The sequence below is a fragment of the Cibotium barometz genome, chromosome 57 (assembly GCF_041138505.1).
Source record: "Cibotium barometz isolate CiBa-2024 chromosome 57, ASM4113850v1, whole genome shotgun sequence".
In the NCBI taxonomy this organism is placed as follows: Eukaryota; Viridiplantae; Streptophyta; class Polypodiopsida; order Cyatheales; family Cibotiaceae; genus Cibotium; species Cibotium barometz.
In genome coordinates, this window is record NC_141102.1 from 8480252 (window position 1) to 8501687 (window position 21436).

The window sequence follows — 21436 nt, forward strand, 5'->3', positions numbered from 1 at the left end:
CTTTCCACCTGATATCTGACCCTTGTAGACTTGTGTACACCTAGATCACTATACTAGGTGTTCTCAACATAGCTTTGGTAACAACAGTGGAATCCTAAACTCATAATGAGGCTCTATTCTAAGCCACTATCCCTATCAATAAAGAAAATCTAATAATGACAAGATACTCTCCTATCTTGTCTGCTGACCATGCACTAAATGCATGTTTTAAGCCATACAAGGCTTTGCGAAGCCTGTAAACATAATCTAAATGTGCATGGTTCTTATATCCTGGTGGTTGCACCATGTAGACCTCCTCCTATAAATTGCCATGTAAACATAACATCCATGTGATGTAAAGACCATTTCTTAGCTACATCCATAGCAATGACTGCTCTCACGGTTGCCATCCTAGTAATATAACTGGACCGAAGGTCTCTTCATAATTAATTCCATAGGTCTGTGCATATCCTTCACTACCAATTTTTCCTTGTACCATAGACCCATTTGAATTCTACTTTACTTTATAGAGCCACTTGTATCCAATTTTCTTTTTCTCCTTGGGCAAAGACACCAACTCCCTTGTCTCATTTACATCCAATGCAGCCATCTCTTCATCCCATAGCATCCTTCCAATGTTTATTTCCAATTGCATCCTCAAAATATGTGGGATCTATTTTCTATATTTCTTTGACCATATAAGTATAATGATGGGTTGTGTACCTTCATATCTTAACCTGTCCATTGGATATCTGACCCTCATAGATTTACGTACACATGGATCATTGCTAGGTGTTCTCAACATTGCTTTGGCTCTTTGCACTCCTGGTGTAACAATAGGTGGATGTATTCTGAGCCACTATCCCCATCAACAAATGAATGAACTACTAAAACCTCAGGCATTATGAAAGAAAGGCTACTTCTCCCTAATGTGATACATGTGAATTTTCAGTAGCTATAGTACCACCAAATGATGTGTTGCATTCTACCTCGACCTTCTTGAAAAATGTCTCACTTGAATTTCATGCGTAGTGGGGTTATAACATCTATAAACTTTTTACTCAAGGGAATATCCAAGAAAGATACATTTTTTTACCTTGGCATCCAATTGCTTCTAACCTCATGTGGTACATTTTTTTACCTTGGCATCCAATTGTGCGTAGTGGGGTTATAACATCTATAAACTTTTTACTCAAGGGAATATCCAAGAAAGATACATTTTTTACCTTGGCATCCAATTGCTTCTAACCTCATGTGGTACATTTTTTTACCTTGGCATCCAATTGCTTTTAACCTCATGTGGTACATGTACATATTTAATAAAAGGGCTATAAGGTGTTCAAAGTTTGGGATGTTTTCTCGAGTTTGGATAGATGTCTAAAATTGATTATAGTCTATGCCAAGTCCTTTCAACGTGACCAACACCAAGTCATCGTCGTCGTCAACTCGAGCTCCAATAGGTGGAATCATCTGCAAGCTCTTTCTCTTTCAGTGAGTAATCACTCACATTCATCTTCTTCCTCTATATATTATGAAGCTCTTTCTTTAATTACATCTTTCTTACCTTAGTAACTGTGCTATACAACTTAACCAAGGTATCCCATCTTTTTATTGGATTTCTCATGCCAAGCCTTAAAACAGTAAGCCAATTGAGGGGTGAAATTTTCTTTTGGAAGCTCCAACTCCTCATCATCACCTGAAACAAACTCCCAATGTCCTTTGCCCATGATGAGGAAGGTTCGAGGAAGTTTCTCATTCTGGCTTGGAAGTTCTTGTCCAGCTTCTTATTTACAATATGGGATAGACTGTCACACATGATTACATGTGCAACTTAGCAAATAGTGCTTGCAAAAATTGCTACACTTACATTAAAGCTTCAATCTCTAACATAGTCACCTACTATTTGCGGTATTGTAAAATTGCTATAATGTTGTACAATAAACCTTTAATCTCTAACATAGTCACCTACTACTACGGTATTGTAAAACTATTATAATGTTGCATGTGAACCAAACATATAAACATACATCTGTTAACAATCTATATCTCATATTCTCTACACAGAATATCTTGCAACAAACTTTTGTTGCAACTTTGTACCAAACTAAAAATCAAGCATTCATAATCAAAACTGACACTTCCATATAGTGTTTTTGCAAGAAACTTACAAAGCTAAAACATGGCTTGAAATGGACTTGAATCTAAATTTTGAAAGCATTGGGTCGTCATGTGGACCTTGCCCACATAACATAATGCCCCTTTGCTTCACCACAAAGGGTGTCTCAAGATGTGATAGTGCACCTTACTTTTGTGCCTCCTACTCTTGACTGGTAGCTACCTACAAAGATTTTCTTCCAAATCAAAGGGCAAGAGATAGTGTTACCCTTACTCACATATTGCTTCCATTGCTTTCATCTTGAACTCTTCACGTGAATATGCACTTTGATACCATGAGAAGAATATAGGGGAGAGGGACAACTTCATCTCCTTGCAAGTAAACACACACACACACACACACACACACACACATGAGTGGACAATTGGCTATCACATAGCCTATAAAAACCACTGGGGTGGGGGCATATCTCTCGTAATTTCACCAATCATGTCAGTGGCATATGTGCCGAGCTCACGAATATCTACATAAGATCGATATCTCATCTCGACACAACTCATTTGTTGGTACCAAGGAAACCTAGTAGGGCAGACTTTAGCACCACAACCGTTGCTCTCAGTGTGCCAAGGCAACCACCACTAGCCCTACTAGCCATACCAAATGCTCCTTAATTGGCACATAATCATAACCCCTTAATGAGAGACATGTGTAAACACTAATGCCATACCAAACCTTATCCTCTTCTCAACCAACACAACACCGCTCAAAAAACGTGGGCTATCAAAAAATGTAGCTACATAAGGGAGCCAAGGCTCTAGGCTTGCAGACATATGCTACTACAGCGCTTTCTAAAACACTTGAGGACAACCACCCACCATCGAGCTTGGCTCTAATGTGTGCATGATGAAAACCACCAAGGAGGGTGATGGTGCGGGAGGGTCATGTCTAGGATAATGAATGGCAAAGATAATATCTACTAGTATCTCTGCAATTGTGGCAATGAGTGGTAGCAAATCATTAGAGAGCATGGCTGCGATGGTGGGCCAAGAGGGTGGGTAGGGGCATTGGCGCGCCGAGTGGTAGAGCCAAAAATTCGAGGGGTAATGGAGCTAGTGAGATAGGGGTGGTGGCATCGGGGTGAAAGAGGGCACCAAAGTGGTTGAGCTTGGGTACATCAAGTGGTCGTGGTCAATGACAAGGAATAGACAACATACGATTAAAAAGGAGGTAAGAGCTCATAAAACTATGCACTTGTGTAGCTATGGGGGTGGAAAGAGGTAACATATGTGTTAATCGCGATAGTTAGCATTACTCAAAGCTGTTAGACTTTATGAAATTTAGCTTTATGCAAAATCGCACTAAGTGCTTCATGTAAAAAGATATGGGATGATCAAGCTTACATGTGTAATGTTGAGCAACAAAGCCTAGGTGTACATAGAGCTAGAGAACCAATTTTGGGCCCCCAATTGTTAATGGGTGGCCGACCATTGTAAAAAGAGAGCTCATGTACAAAAGTGACTTTTGAAATATGAAAAGGATACACAATCCCATTATCACAACACTCTTCTTCTTCTCCCCTCTTGCTCTCTTGTAGCTATGGTGGTAGCCTTGTGTGTTGATGCATGCTTGCTTGCTTGATTGTGAATGTGTGCTTGTAGGTGGTTCTTCCTTCCTTCCCTCTTCTCCTTCTTCTTCTTCTTCTTCTTCTTCTTCTTCTTCTTCTTCTCTCTCTGTCTCTCTCTGTCTCTATCTCTCTCTCTCTCTCTCTCTCTCTCTCACACACACACACACACACACATGAAGGCATTGAGATAGGAGTTGGGCTTTCAATAGCTCATTGTATCATTGCTCCCTACCTAGATCAAGGAAAGCTCCACTTGGGTGGCATAAGTGGTGGTGGAGTGAGCCCCCAGTTGCTTCACATCGAGGAGTTTAACCCATTTAGGGTTGGCTAAGTGTATGCTCCCAAACCGACCCCTGCATCTTCTCTCTTCTCTTCTTTTCTTCCTCTCTCATACAAGGAAAATGCTCATTGAGATGAACATCTTTGGCGCCGCTGTCGGGGATAGCACTTACCTTAGGATCCTTCACAATCTCTTCCTAAGCTAGAGACTTATCTTTCCTGGATGAAATGTAAATGCACTAGTTGTAGGAGTTTGGTATGAGTTGATTGTTTGGTTTGTGTTTTGTTTTTTTTAGAACAATGGAGTTGCAATGGAGCATTGGGAGCAATAGGAGCTTCAGAGGCTACACCAAAGAGGAAGCTATAAGTAGGTGCCCTATGGAGCCTAGCCTCCTAGCAAATTAGCATTGATAGGTGAGATTCAAACTTTGGTTGGAGCCTGAACTCATGTTGAGATTGAATTACATTTATAGTTTTGTGTACTACCGCAAAAACATCGCTTCAGTCTTTCTTATTGAGATTTTTATTTTCTCAGGGATTGCAGGGTCTAAAACAAGGTGCTTCAGTGTTTCTCATTGATGGTTCTGCAAGGAAGGCACGCGGGGTTATTCATTCCATTGATGCATCTCAAACATGTGGTTTTCAATTCATTTGTGAGACATGTGCAGCAATACATGTTCAACAAAGCTTTGATGACACATTTCTCATTCCATTTGCCACAATGGATGCAAGAACAATGTCTCAAGTAGTTGGAAGCATCATCAAATGGCCATTGGTCAACCTTGTTTATGGACAGAGACATTACTAATACCAGAGGATAATTTTGCGGAACTTCTTGTTGATCAAGAAGATCACTTTATAGATAGGGAGAGCTGGAAAGAGAAAAGTGTCATCCTCTAGGATGACAACAGATCTACAAAACTTAGCAATGGACAGCTAGATCGATGCATTCTTGCTCTACCACATGGTAGAGCTAGACCTCAAAGCTTTCTACCTCTACGATTCTAGCTCCACCACATGGTAGAGCTAGACCTCAAATGCAATTCTAGCTCCACCACATGGTAGAGCTAGACCTCAAAGCATTCTATCTCTACAATGTGGTTTAGGTAGAATACAGCGCTAGGCTACTAGGTTAAACTAGGCATTCCTTGCATCATTAGGTAGCTTAGGACTATCCTAAGCTCTATACATAAAAAGAAAACCCCAAAAAATCATCACTAAGGGGAAGAAATCAGGGAAAACCCAAGAGAAAATTGGGCACAACTCATTCTCATTTTGCATCTCTGAGAAGTAAACAACCATTCACTTCACAGAGGTATGACCGTACCTTCTCTAGCCACGCCCGTTCACTTCCAGTTGGAGAATCTCTCCAAAGCTATCTCATATATGAGAGTAATGGGCATTAAGAGAGCATAGATGTGGTGCAGCTAACTTTGTTAGGAGAATATTTGGAGGCGTCTGTCAGAGATACACCGTTTTGGTGCAAATAAGACACCTGCCCTCTGCCAGTTTGTGAGTGAATGTCCCTACCTTCATAGATGAATGTTCATTCCTACCTGAGAGTGAACGGTCATACCTTTACAAGCCCACGACGTTTCCCCCCACTGGCGAATGTCATTTTCCTAACACCAACCATGGCCGCACCTTCTTGAAATTGAACGATCGTTCCTTTGCGGGGGTGGAAGAATGCCCGTTATTCTATTTAGCCACAGCCACACCTTTCTGATGCACAAACGCATGTTTCTCCACAAGGGAACACTCGTCTTCTAGCCCATGATCGTATATGAGACAACCAAAAGATCGCCACTCCAGTTGAGCCACGTCTGTACCCAGAGTAGGCAAACGCCCATTCCTCTATGAATGATCGGCCATTCGTAACAACCAATGGTCACCCAGTTGAGCCATGCACATACCCACAATAGGCAAACATTCATTCCTCTATGAATGAACGGACGTTCCTAACTTCCATAGAGCAAAAAATCTCCCTATTCAAGAGTGTGATTCTGCAACACATTTATGCACCTACGCTCAAGAAAATTGGTGTAAAATAACCCCTTATTTGACGATGTTAAACTCTCCAATGCACAATTGTTTGCTAGATCTGACCCTTCGATCAACGTTGTGTGGAGTCAAATAGTATTGGTCTTTGATAGCACCAGTGAAAGCAAAGAAGACCCAAGAATGAGACAAACCACCCCTAACTTGGAGACAGGAGGATTTGTTACCCAGTGTATGGATAGACCATTGACTCAAGAGCAAGCCCCAGGATCCCCTGCACATTCACAAACGAGTCTTGCCTCGAGATTAAAATACTTTATCCTTGGAAACACACAATTAGAAGAGCTGCATCCCAAGGAAACAATCATGGATCATCAACCTAAGAGAACTATCACACCCATGATAGTCCCGAGACCGAAGGTGGGGTAAGGCCTAGAGAATCCAATTCAAATCAATTCAATTGTCTGGGGAGCCATGCTAGCCACTTTGTCAGAAGATTCATTTCAAGAACTTAGACTAGGGCCAAACCTAGGTCGAGAGCTATCTCGTCAAGGTCTAGAAACCTCCTATATCAAAGGGAAAAAGAGTCCACCTAGAGCTCTCTAGTCAACACGTGGCACCCATGCATAGTAACTACCCACCTCGCAGGGTGTATCCTTGATACCATACGGATCCTTATGATGCGCACACCGACCCCCACCACTAAGGTATGGTCCACAGATGGATACTATCCTCTAGGCTTCGCTTCCCCACCTATCATACTCCACTTGCATCAGCTCCGGCTATGGCAGGATCAATGCCCGAAATGTTGAGAATAGCCATGGAAATAGGGAGGGAGGTAGCTTTAGAAATTGTACCACCAGCGCCCACATAGCCGACGCAATGACTGAGATGTAAAAGGAACAAAACGACCCATATATACAAACTTATTACTAAGTTTGATGGGTCAAGAGATCCCATACCTCATCTAGAGATGTTTAACCACATCTATGAGGTATTTGGCCACATGGAAGATCAGGTTCAGGTAATGCCTTTGGTCTCACCCTTGATGGAAAAATGGGATACTGGTTTCAATCACAAAAGACAGAAGATAAGGCTACCTTTGATGCCTTGAAAGAAGCTTTCAAAGTAGGATATTTGAGATAGGGAACTCGATGGAGCCCGGTTAAACAGTTACATAATGTGAAGTAGGAGGAGGGAGGATCCATCTAGGATTATATCAATCAAGTGAGATATCTTCACTCTTGTTTTGTAACTATATCGACAAGTTCTCTAATGAAAGACTAATCAGTTGATTCCTAGAGAGATTTGTAGATGTAGCCCTCCTGTATAATTTGCTATATGCTCTTAGACACACCTCATTTGAGCAATGCTGCAGAAGCCCCATGGATTTCGAAGACAATTTCAAGGGAACTCATTCCAGAGAATCGCATGAGGGCACTTTTCAAGCTTCTTCCTTCAAAACCACACGCATAAATATAAAGGGAAAGGGAAGGAATCCTCTTCAAGACAACAGGTGGAGCAGCTAGTAGCTGCATTAATGCAACAAATGATACAACAATGGAGAATAGGTCAAGCTGTGACCAAGTTGGGAAACCTCATCTTTATTCCAAGAGAGAACTAGCGTGGTTCCTGATTTGTAAAGCAAACCACACTAGTACGTAATGTCTACATTTGAGACCCAGACCAACTCTCTACTGCCGCTTATTGCCAAAGCTGGGGAATTCATGAAACATTGAACTGCTACCACAAAAGAGCTGCTCAAGCCAGACCTCTATCGCAAGCCTTGCCACCTAATCCGAGGTAACCTCTGGCTTTGCCAGCACCATCATAGCACAATGCACCTCAACCTAGCCATCAAATGGCCCAACGAGGAATACTAAGGATACCTAAAGTACCTTTGCCACCTCTAGTCCTTCCACCACAACTTCTATTACCTCGAGTGACCCTCGTTCACTATAGTTGGCCTTGATGGAAATTTTTGAAGAAGGTGAGGAGAGAGAGGTGACCAACAACACCATGTTCAATCCCCTTCAGCTAAGCAACCTGCCCCCACAAATCTCGAGTCATTATGTGATGGAAGGTGAGCACATGTACCCCGTATATCTAGCAGCCGTAGTAACACTGTGGGGATGAGACCTAAACAGTATGTCTAAATGACCGCCTATGCAATGCTATCATTGTGCTAGACCTCATTGAATAGTTAAATGTTCTATCAAGAAGGGGATGGCGAGTACTCCTGTGGGTACCCTTGCCTTAACTCCCTTTTATGTACAGGTTATGGGATAGACCATATGTACAAGGATTTCCCATTACGAACGGGTGTAATGGGAAGGGAAATGAAGCTAAACCAAGTACTAGCACTAACTTGTTGAGCATACAAGATGTCTTCATCCACACAGTGCCTCTTTATGCACTCACACGAATGCAAAGCAAGAGGAGAGCCATAGCTCATGCTGCCTGCTGAAACGTCTACTTCGGAAAAGAAGGAAACCCCAAGACACATAAGGATCTTGTCTTCTAAGGAAGTTCTTGGGCAAGCATAAATAACTAGGTGCTCCCAAAATAAAAAGGCCACAAAGATCGGCAAGGGATATAGCCGTGTTATTATTATAAAAAGTGGATCCGACGAGGGGACAACTACAAATGTGTCATCTTTTTCATCTGATGAAGAAACGATACTGCCATTCGCCCCTCAAACAAGGGAGAAAATAGACCCCAACCATCTGCCCAAGAAATTAGCTAAATATCCAAACCCGATTGAAGAGAAAGGCCTATAGGCTCAAGGCCGCTCGGGAGCTAGCCAAGGAATGCCAAGTTTGATTGGAGAAGGAAATTCAGGTAGTTTAGGCCGTTGGAAGTTCCTCGATGCCTAACATAAAACCAATCGATGGAATCCAGGAGCTTCATAGAGGCCTCAACCACCAAGTACTCTTGGAGAATCTCCCTCAAGAAGTTAAATCAAAAGACATAACAATTCCGCATCTGGTGGATTGTGTTACTTCTTATCTTAAGAATCCGAGGGACGTCTGCCCAAGAAAATTGGGCATTGATGTTCATACCCCTGTGTACCCTACACTTTGAGAAGCCTACGTATGAATTGGAATAACTAGATTCACCAACCTACACCCATTCCAAGAGATATTGCTGGTCTCTCTTCCTTTCTATCTTCACAAGTCCAGATACCCATTGTCACCTTACTTCAAGGAGTCCAGATACCCATTGTCACCTTACTTCTTCAAGGTAGCCCGAGTCTATGGAAGGCTTTGAAGGATTGGATGGAAGAAAGTCTTGGAGCTAGAATGGAGGAGCAGGTGAAACTGAGAAGTTCCAACGAGACCGATGAAGAAGGATACATAGAACTAGATAGAATCACAGGCATACCTATGGTCCAGGTAAACAAGGTAGGGTAGTATTTTGAAGGAGAGGAACTCAATGCAGCACTACCCCTAGCTTTTGATGAGCTTCAAGCCACCACCATCCTAGATGGTGGGGCATGAGTGAGCATTGTTACCACAAGCAATGCTAGGAAAAATGGGAAAAACCTCCTATGGATGACATTATATTGATTGTGAAACTAGCTGATGGAGCCACCCGCAAAGCCCATAGGTCTTGTGTAGGATTTGAAGACTAAGATTCTTGGAACCAAATTTCGTGACACCTTTGTGGTGATGGACTTTGGCCAACAGCCTGTTTCCTATGATTGCATCCTATGACGGCCCTTCATGAGAGAAACCATGATGATCCATGATTGGAATACGGACCACATCTACATTCAGAAAAAAGACCAAATGCTAAAGGTGAGCCTACGCACTTGGAAGATCCATCCAATGAGCGAGGGACCCTTAGCAAAAGATTCAATGACTACTGCTAGGTCCACAGCAATACACTTGTGGCAAACATCCCACAAATTGTTGGAAGATGAAAGGGATAGCATGGAATTTGCACCTCTTCCAGATCCAGAAGACTCTAAGAACTAGATGCACATTCTTGCTACCGCGGATTTACTTCCAAAACACACAGGTACAAGATTTGCCACGTCAGACGGGGAAGACATCACATCCCTCTACATGTTGAGCGTCGTGAGCATGCACGATGCTACGAACAATGAATGTGTAAGAACCAAAGAAGTAAGGCCATCATGGGAAAAATCCACCCATAAGACCCTCAAAACAAACGACTACTACAGAGGAAAGGAAGCTCACATCTTCCCAATTGAATCGAAAGAACACTGGCTGAGGTATGTAGAGGTTGTTAGTGCACACTATGACTTCTACCAGGTCTGGCAAAAAGGAGCTCGACGAGTTCCCCATTCCGGTTACCGAGGCAACCACTAAAAAAGAAGAGTCATTTAACTCCCAACCTGAACCCCAAAAAATTGTCACTCTACATAAAGGCTTTATGCTTAAGCCTCAAGAGGCCAAAAAAAGAATGGATCAGGAAAGTGCTAAAGCTGAGGAGACCAAACAGGTCCTTGGGCACTTATAAGCCCACAAGGTGGGAGACCACTTCAAAGTTAAGGAGATCAACTTGGCAAGTTCAGGGAAAGATCCGAGACCCATCTTTATTGGGGACGACCTCTCCGCGAAAGAAGAGAGGGACCTTACTAACCTCCTTACTAAATTCCAAGATTGCTTCGCCTGGAAATACACTGGTATGAAAGGTATACCTCTTGAAGGGGTTAAACACATCATCTCCACGGTGGAAAGAGCAAGGCCAATAAAGCGAAGAGCGTATCCTATAAACCCCAAGTACTCCAAGATTGTATGTGAAGAAATCGATCAACTCATAGATGCCGGATTTATCTACGAAATGGATCACACCAAATCGGTCTCACCCATTGTGATAGTACCCAATAAAAACAGAAAAGAAAGAGTGCGTGTGGACCTCAAAAAGGTTAATGCCGCCATGATAGGAGACCACTATCCGTTGCTCTTCATAGAACATGTGTTGGAGCATGTCATAGGAAAGGAGGTCTACAACTTCTTTGACGGGTTTTTCGACTGAAACCAAGTGCTGATAGACAACATAAAATGGATTTTGCCACTGAATGGGGCACATATGCATACCATGTCATGCCGTTCGGTTTGACCAATTCCCCAGGAGCCTTCCAATGCCTAATATGCATAGCCTATAAGGCGTATTGACGGAAACTCCTTGAAGTCTTTATGGATGACTTCTGTGTCAATTCTACATGGAAAGCACATTTATGGTGTTTGAGAAAAGTGCTAGAGAGATGTCAACCCTACAAAATCTCTCTTAACCCTCTAAAATGCCAGTTTTGGGTCCGACATGGAGTAATCTTGGACACATTGTCTCAAAACATGGCATTTCCATAGATGACCAATAAGGTGCGACTCATTCTTGAGCTACCACCCCCTACCAACTTTAAGGGAGTCTAGTGATCTATGGGGCATGTTGGTTATTACCGGCGTTTCATCTTCATATATGCTGACATAGCTCATCCTCTTTATGGGCTCCTGCCAACAAGCGTACGATACCCTCAAAAAAGCATTGGCAAGAGCTCCCATTTTGAGATCCCCCAATTGGGAAATCATATTTCATGTCCACATAGATGTTTCGGCTTTCACAATTGGTTGTGTGCTGGCTCAACCCAGAGAACACAACAGGGACTTTCCTGTTAACTTTGCTAGTCCAATTGAATGAAGCAAAATGAAATTACACCACCACAGAAAGAGAAGAGTTGTCCATGGTCTATACAATTAAAAAGTTTCGTCATTATCTTTTGGCGACCAAATTCATTTTCTTTGAAGACCATCAAGTTCTTCTTTATTTGGTGAATAAACCTTGCACTACGAGCAGGATCACCAGATGGCTTCTAATTTTGCTAGAGTTTGATTTTACCGTCATGGTACACAAAGTTCCCATCATATGTCACACATTCCTAACTGAGAATGATGACTTACCAAATGCTCCCCAGTTCCAATAGGAAGTTGCACATTTCCTAGCTAATGGCCTACCCACCGAAACGCCGATCAATAAGGATCGAGCAAGATGCCTTATTTAGAAGGCCTCCCCCTAGGGAAACTATACAAACAAGAAAATGAATACACTTCCATTTTGCACACACCGTGAATCTTCACCCTACTACCCCCAAGCTAATGGCCAAGTAGAAAGCACTAACAAAACTCTATGTGCTATCTTAACCAAGACTATAGCGGCGAGTTACAACAACGATTAGGAACAGAAGTTACCAACTGCACTCTAGGCTTATCACACAACATACAAGGCTTCAGCTTAACATATGGAACTAAAGCGGTCATGCCTATGGAATTCTTGGTACCAAGCTTACGGGTCGTGGTTCACGAAAGGCTCACTAGCAATGTTCTAAGTGACTGACTTCTTGAGCTTGAGAAACTCAACGAAACATGTCTAAGGAATGTGTATGGTATGATTGTGGAAAAACTAAGACGCGAGCAATGATTTGCTAACCAGCTCAAGGACAGGATCTCTTCACAGTCCAAAAGTTATATGAAGGCAATAGGCACGTATGGCTGTCTAAGCTACCAATGCGTAACGTCCCGTTCCACAAGCCCACCACTGCACCACAACACTTCCAATGACGACTAAAGATGGGTACAGTTGTTACCACTAGTACTCTGCCAGATACGGGCAAAGGGAACGTCAAAGAGGGAGCCAAGGACATGCCTACTACAACAACTAATTTCATCAATGATTGGCAACTCCACCTGTCCTCATCACGTGACTCCCAAGCGTCACCCCTACGCAGTCTCTCTTCCCCCCAACCCCTAACAGTCAAACAACCCCCTCCCAAGTAGCAGCATGGCCCAAACAAGAGTTGCCAACCTTGTCCAAACCCAATTGGATGACTTTTCGCCATTGCAAATTGGGAAGGAGTCAGTACGAAACCCGCAATGGGGTGCTGATCACATAGTCCAAGGGTAGAAAACCTGTCAACAACAGGGTGTCCCTAAAAAAATTTAAAAATAATAATAAGGGTGAAAGAACAGTCGTTCACTCTTGTTTATCCACGGTCGTTCCCTCTCGTATCCACGCCCATTCGTCTACACTAGCCATGGTTGTTCCCTTACCTTCTGCAAGCCACGACCATACGTCTGTAAAGCCACGGCCATTCCTCCCCTGAAAATCTATACAAGGGCCCACCACACTTCATTTTTCCTACCTTTCTTCTTCCTCCCTAGGCAAACTCTTGACCTTTTTTCTTCTATTTTTTAGCAGCCCCTTGCCCTTGCCACCTCTCCCATCACATGTCCACTGTCGAGCACTCCGAATCCTCTCTCGAGGTTGTCGCCCACACTCCCTAGAAGAAGAGATTGCACGCGGGCCATTGCTTTCAGAAATATGGCAAGCACCCTACCCAGCTATCTCATCCGGGTGAGGCACTCATGAAGCGGGTCAACGGCCACGCCATTCACAACCTCATGATGAACATGAAGCATAAGCTGCTCTACTACAGTGAGCCGTGCTACCGTGCCATCACAAAGCCTACTAAATCTACTTCAGTACACTATCTTTTTGGGCGAGCCTCTCACCACCTCTACCCTCTCCTACCTCATCACCAAAATCCCTCCCCCCTCCATGAGCTTGCTTGTCACCTTCTTCCTCCAGAGACAAATCTCTCTCGACACCCCCACCATCCTCTTCACCCTCCCCCCTCCATGAGCTTGCTTGTCACCTTCTTCCTCCAGAGACAAATCTCTCTCGACACCCCCACCATCCTCTTCACCCTCCCCATCCATCATCTCACTGCTGCCAAACTCTCTAATTGGGCCCATCTCCTGGAGTACAGACAAGCCACCGACACCGATGCCTCCATCGAGCTCACTGTACCCACTAGCCCCTGTCTGTACCCATATGCTTCTTCCAAATCTATTACTTTCCTCGCCTACCTGGACCGACAAGGTTGGACAGATGTTTACACAGCCTACAAAGCCCTTCTTTTCATGCTATCGAGCCCTGCACCCCCCATGGCCTCCTTGTACTATATAGCAGGATCTACCATCCATTGGAGATCATCACCACCACCACCATACTCCAATTCGAGGACTCACATTTGGCTTTTTCCCAAGATTTCACTCTCGAAGAGGCTCAACAGGCTAAGGTCGCCTTCTTCTCCAAATGACCTGTTGCAGCCCCTGTGGGAGATCATGCCGATGACAGTGAGGAGGACGATGACGATGACAACAATGATCCCCCCACACCTGGAGACTCTGCCACCCCGCAACCTCGCCCCCAACACCCTTCTCACAACCCTCGCTGCCACACCCACAAAGGTTCCCCCTCTTAACCCCCACCACACCCGCCTCCAACTGGTGCCCGCGAACGTCCTCTCGAACCCCCTACCCTCCACGCCAAACTCCTCTCCAGCACCAGCTTCCCCCCTTCCACCTCCTCCCCAGCCACCCTTCCCCTATTTCCCTCACCACATACCACCCAGCCTCATGTTCCCTTGCCTCCCTCTTCACCAACGCCACCCTCGCCACCTTCCTTCATCCATCTAGGATTGGACCCGCCCGTTGCTCCCCAAGGACCAACCTTCTTTGTCAGCGCACCCACCTACACTCCTTGATGCCTCGCTCGGCACCATACCCTCTACATCGAAAACCCCTCCACACCAGGAACCCTAACCCTCCGAACTATCTACCCCCATCTCCCTGGAAGATGCCAAAATTTCTCCCAATCCCCCACACAGGAAAAGGATGAGGTGGATGCTCCCCTTAATCCCTCAACTGAAAATTCAATCTCATGGACGAACAGTCTGTCGGGCAACGTCCCTTCCTTCTCAAGCCTCACATCTAGGCCGAATACTACAAGGCACCATGCCACCTCCGCATCAACCCAACCTATCTCCCCATCTCTGGACCTAAAGAAGTCGGTCAGTCCGAAGGCGTGGTTGTGTGGCAAATCCCATGCATTGGCATGATTACAACGGCCACCTCAGGCTTCTTCCTGCGCAAACACCTTGACAATTGGGCTGTTCTATTTGCTGAAATTAATAAGGTAGGGTTTAGATAAGGCTTGTGCCGGCCACCCTCAGAGTTCGTGTCAACAAGCTTTTGCCAAAAAAGCTATGAACCAAGCCTTAGTGTCTTCAGGTCTGGTGGCAAGGCATCCTATTTCATTAGAGCATTGTCACTAGCAATGGCTTGAGCATGCTCTCTCTCTCTCTCTCTCTCTCTCTCTCTCTCTCTCTCTCACACACACACACACACACACACGCACACGTGAGCAATAAAAGTGTTGCATCCTGGTCAGTCTTTATGAGAGGCTTTTAGTCACACGTGTTGTCAATGGCCACCACGTCCTGGGCAGTCTCTATGTGAGGCTTTTAGTCACACGTGCTGTCCACCACACAATAGGCTACCTCACTTGATCTAATGAAGCAGCAGCATGGGCCAGCAAGGGAACCTCCCGAAAGCAGCCTCAAAAGGTCAGCGATTACAGGCCTGCAAGTAAACCTAAAATGTGGTCGTTCCAGCAACAGCCTAGTACTACAGAAGTAGGTGGCCATTTACCCTTGCTTCCATCAGCAGCCCTCCTGTAGAAACCTTCACAGCGCTTGCTTAATCCTGGGGAGCATCCTTCCACCGAGTTTGCCATTGCCTTTGTCAAGAATAGTTTTTCAGCAGATATATTCCCTCGGCAATTTATGTCCTCAGGAAGGAGCCCTGATCCTCTTTCCTGGAAATGAAGTGAGATTCTTGCTATGTAAGGATGTGGATGTGGATGTGGATGTGACCCACCTTCATTTAAAGCACATCCATACATGTGAAAATTCTACTCTTTACACTAAGCTATTCCCCTCTAAGTGCCGATTTCTGAGACTAGCTGAAGTTAGTTGACCCCTTGCCATTGCATTGTACTTGCAATTTAAATTGCAAGTGGAGACATCAAAATTTGACTGTGTCATGGACTAAAGGTGGTTATTGTCTTGTTGGGGCAGTGAAACATCCATGATTAGGCCCATGAGCCGGAAAACATTCCAAAAGGCTTCTACAACACTTGGATTTGAGTTGCACTGATTGAGGTATATTTTTCTCCTCTTTGTTTCTTTTTAGTTGGCACACTCAACTACTTAGGCTAGCATATTGCTTGAGGGACACCTATCTTTCGTTAGCAATACGAGGAGGAGACTCAAGGCAAAGCTGTTTTGAAAGCTCCCTAGGTCTTTCCTTTTTAAACAAACAGATGGTTCACCATAGGCTTACCTTGGAACATTTCACATACATTGTAGAAAACCTAGTTCTTGACTTTATCTAGTGCAATTTTAATTTCACACAGCAATGTGGATAATGTAAATATCATTGAAATGATAAATAGATAGAAGTTAATTTATATTTTGGATAAGCATTAATTCGATTTCTATAAGTTAATTTATATTTTGGATAAGCATTAATTCAATTTCCATTTCATGAATAACAAGTACTATGTCATTTCATAAGTCACTTATATACATGAGCCCTCTTTTTACAATGGTGAGTGAGGGGCCTTTGTTGATGTTGAAGGCGAGGCCTTGGGCTCTTTCATGATAGTGGTGCCGAGTAGGGAATTCTGCCAAGAGGGTGTTGAAGAGGTTGAAGAAGCGGATGGAACGTGCATCTTGGCAAGCATGCTTTCTTTAGTGTATGTGTTGCCAAAAGTGGGGGGGCTAAACCAAGGAAAGTTAAACTGAAGCTTTGTGTTATGCTCCTGTTCAGTGCGGAACAAGTCCTATGTCCATTATTTACAAAACTCTCTTCAAAAAACAGAAAACTAAATAAAGGAGCTACAAAGGCAGATATTCACAAGCTGAATCAACCTTCAGACAAGCTAAGACTTACAAATCCTCCTGATGTCCTCAAAAGAGATTCTGTAAAATCCCCAGTGTTCTGGCTGGATTCCTCATGTCTTACCATCTTTCTGAAAGGCCTTGGAGGATTGTTGGGAACCGGAGCTGTCCCTTGAAGGAATTGCACCACTCTACTCATTGTTGGTCTCAGAGAAGGGTCCTCTTGGATGCACCAAAGAGCCACTAGTGTGCAAGTCCGTGCTTGCTCAAGATCAGCATCATGCACTATCCTCTTATCAACAGACACAGCGATCCCTTCATCTGTTTCCTCCTCTGGTTCTTCTTGAGAAAATGGGTCAAGCTGGTGAAAGCTTCTCCTTCCTCGGATAATCTCGAACAGTACCATGCCATAACTATACACGTCAAACTTTGCTGTTAAGGGGCCACTTCCTAAAGACCAAAACTCTGGGGCAACGTAACCTGGTGTACCCCTAGCTTGTGTCAAGATCCTGCTCTCTTCCCTTGTCAAGAGCTTCGCCAAGCCAAAGTCTGATATTTTGGGGCAGAATGCAACATCCAGCAGGATGTTTTGTGGCTTAATATCACAATGGATGATGCAATTTCGGCACTCTTCGTGCATGTAACATAACCCTCGGGCTATACCCAGAGCTATGTTGTATCGTTGCTTCCAGTTCAAAATGGCTACGCCTGATGATTGCCCAGTTGAGAAGAGATATTTGTCCAGTGAGCCATTGCTTACATACTCATACACCAAAATCCTCTTGGACCTTCTGAAGCAGAAACCGAACAACCTTGCCACATTCACGTGATGAATGTTACCTATGGTGGCCACTTCATTTAAAAATTGTTCATCAGTATGGGACATTGAAGGGTCCAGGACCTTCACAGCAACCTCATTGCCATCTGGAAGCAGGCCTTTATAAACCTTCCCAAAAGCTCCCTGCCCAATTTTTGTGCTGAAGGACTTTGTTGCAGCTGCCAAAGCACTATAGGGGAATTCAATAGGAGCCTGATTTATGCCATCCAGTTTGAGATGCTTGTGATGTCGGAACACCCTCCAGTAACAGTATTTGTGACGGTAGTAGAATGCAATGCTTGCTAAGATCAGGAAAAGAGCCACAGCACCGGACACGGCACCTGCCACAATCCCATTGGATGTATTCCTGCCTGTGTGTGCAAAGATACAAGTCAACCAAGGCAACAAACTTCATAGATTGTACTGTACGGTTGATCTTTCACATCATGGAATCATACATGTCACATGTTTGATCTATGGGATTACACATGTGTCAATGCTATAGTGACACATGTTTGATCTATGGGATTACACATGTTTCAATGCTATAGTGACACACACCGCTCACTATAGGCGATCACAAGTGCAACATATGGGATCACACATGTTCAAACTCTATAGCACATATATGGCTCACCATAATTATAAGGACTGACCAGATATAAAATTGCATTTCAAAGATATTAACTTACCTGATTTCTGGCTGCAATCAGTCTGGGATGTTTTGTTGCCACAGTAGCAAAGAAAGTTGTTGTCTTGGGTGTCGTAGCCGCAGGTGCCGCCTGAGCTCTCACAACTGCTGCAGCTGGCAGCATCATTGACTAAGCCCCATACAAATTGGGTTCCAGTGACCCATGTGGATGTGGGGTCATCCTCTTGGGCAATCATAAATCTTCTGAAGGAAGTGCAATTGTAGGCAGTCAGGAGGGAGCCCAAATAGAGCTCTCTGTCAGGGGTGTATTCCAAGCAGGAGCTAGAGGTATGAAGGTTGCATTGGTTGAGAAACTTGGTGCAGGAGGGGGAGGAGGGGATCAAGACACCAGAGGAAGGGGATGGGGTGGAGGAGGTGCAGTTGAAGAAGAGGTAGCGGTCTTGGTAGAAGGAGAGGTTTGCTGCTTGGAAAGCATAAAGGTTGAGGCTGGAGAAGGCATTGTAGGGGTGCACAGGGTCGTTGATTTGGCAGAAGGGGGGGGGAGGGGAAGGGGAGAGGGAGAGGATGATGGAGCCACCATAGCCATAGTTAGGGTTAGGGCTAGGGCTGCTGGAATTAGGGTTAGGACTTATGCTTCTGATATAGTAGATGTAGGAGGTGCCGGCCAATTGGAGGTCCCATTGAGGGCTTATTGAGCAGTTAGAGATCTGGAAGCCAGGAGCGCCACAGCCAGGGGCAGCGCCGAAAGGGAAGGGCACAGGAGAGATTGAAGGGGAACATGATGATGGGCAGGTCAAGCATGCAGCCATGGGAGCCATCATCAAAATGATGGCCAAGAAGACCATGATAATGAGGAGGGTAAGAAGAAAAACAGCGTGTGAATGAAGCTGGTGGGTGCTTCTCTCTCACAGGTTGTGTTCCTCTTTCTCTTCTTCTTCTTCTTCTTCTTCTTCTTCTTCTTGATGAAGAGAAGCAGATGCAGCATCCTGCTCCTCTGAATAGGTTTCGTGAGCATCCAGTCAAACAGCACACCCCTCCCTAACACAGAAATCGTCCACCCATAGCCATCACCATGGTGTACACCCCTACCACCAAAAAGTCTTCTTGAACGTTCAAAGGTCAAACATAAGACTCCAAATTAGCCCATAAACTTTGTTTTGGAGAGTCTCTTTGCATATGAGCCTGTCTCTCATGTGTGATGTCACCCCCGCCCCACGGTTCTCCTTAGCCTAGAACTTGTTCAACTTCACGAAAAACCTTTTCAACATTATATTCTCGAGAGAATATATGTGGATTCTCAAGAATATTGTGGGAAGTAGCTAGGCCTTTGGAAAACTATCCCATCCCCCCTACCGAATATTATGCATCTATATGGGAGACCCTTGGAGTGTGGGAGTAATGTGGCTTGCCCAACCTCTTCCACGTCAAAATCACGTTTTGATACATAGGGCTTGCTTGTGAGCAAGATATCCTGAGCCACTGATCCTTATGAGTCTTACCCATCACTTGTAAATATTATCGCAAGACGGCATTTTCATTCTCAATTGGTCTCGTTTTCGGTTTTTCTTGGCAAGCTTGACATTTTTACGGTTTTGGCCTTTTTTACGGCTCAGTGACGTGTTTGGCAATTTGAGGCATAATAGATACTACTCCAACATTAAAAAATCAACCTCACTTTTGATGGTCCGTCCTCCCAACAAGCACCAAATCACGAAGAGTGTGTGGTTGCGGAAAACATAGCCCTTGCTCCTCCACTAAAACCCTCAATGTCAACCATCTATTCCTTGGGAAAGGGTTTCTGAGGAGAATATTTTGTTTTTTACATTTTTACCATTCTAATCTATAAATAAACAAAGTGCCCTACAAAGTCTTCTTTCATCATCCATTGGCTTCGCTCACATTAGACTTTCATAATCAATATATTCAAAGAAGCTAATGGAAAACATGATCGGTCAAAGAGCCATGCATGTTAATATGGTATAACCATAACATAGCCCTTGCTCCTCCACTAAAACCCTCAAATGTCAACTATCTATTCCTTGGGGAAAGGGTTTCTGAGGAGACTATTTTGTTTTTTATATTTTTACCATTCCAATCTATAAATGAACAAAGTGCCCTACAAAGTCTTCTTTCAACATCCATTAGCTTACATTTGACTTTCATAATTAATATATTTAAAGAAGCTAATGGAAAACATGATGGGTTAAAGAGCCATGCATGCTAATATGGTATAACCATAATAGAATCTTATATTTAAAAATTTATCTCAATTTCAAAGTTCACTACCAAGGTTGATTTCTAACAAGCAAGGCTGCCTGTCAAAATGATGGGATGTCGACAACTATGGATATTCTCTCATCATTTAGTGTGTTTTTTAACAACCCAAAAAAAAATCTAGATGTATTTTACCAATGAAATGCCCAAAAATGAGCATGGCAAACCATCAAAAATCAAGCATGTGTACTAATACATGATGTTTGCCTTTATGTACCTTCCACATTACTTGGCCCACCTTGTACAAAGATCATACTCTAGTCATATTTTTTCTTGATACAAAATGTTAGAAATCTTACAAATAAAAAAGACAATAATTGAGCTCTGAAAAGATGTTGCTTGTTACTTGGAGAGAAGAGCTCTAGTGAAAAAAATCTTATTTTCCTAGGAAGTATGCCCATTTAATTCAGTGCCGTTGAAATGGTATTCGTACACATTTATTTCTTTTTCTCATACAATCGTAATTTTTTTATTTGTGTGATTTTTTATGCAAAATTGAGTTTCCAAGCTAGGTTTTTGGGTTGTAATAAATAGATTGGCATGTATGCACTCAAATTTACAATCTAATGGAAGTATTAAACATAATTTTTATGGACTTTAGAGTTTTTTTCAATGGAACAAAAAATAAAAAATAAAAATAGAATTGGAATAATTCATCCTAATATATGTAAGTACACCCATTGATAAGGTATTCCCAAAGTTTTCAATGGTCTTAACCTTTCAATGTAAAATAAACAACAAAAATAAACCTAATATATGTAACTACACCCATTGATAAACTATTCCCAAATTTTCCAATGGCCTTCACCTTTTAATGAAAAAGAAACAACAAAAAACAAACCTTTCTCTCTTTTTACATGCACAAACATAACCTTTTTTATCACACATGCATACACACACTATCACCATGCTCGCATAAGAGCCAT

At 43.4% G+C, this 21436-nt stretch overlaps 1 protein-coding gene across 1 annotated transcript; it reads right to left on the minus strand.

Annotated features, from left to right (window-relative positions):
• Positions 1-16718: 16718 nt before the first annotated feature.
• Positions 16719-19333, minus strand: LOC147606385 (rust resistance kinase Lr10-like). Its single transcript, XM_086791914.1, has 2 exons — positions 18277-19333; positions 16719-17955 (listed from the first exon to the last, which is right to left on the minus strand). Exons 1-2 carry the CDS (start codon positions 19079-19081, stop codon positions 16793-16795), a joined length of 1968 nt encoding a protein of 655 aa, XP_086648040.1. The 5' UTR covers positions 19082-19333; the 3' UTR covers positions 16719-16792.
• Between the last annotated feature and the right edge of the window lie 2103 nt (positions 19334-21436).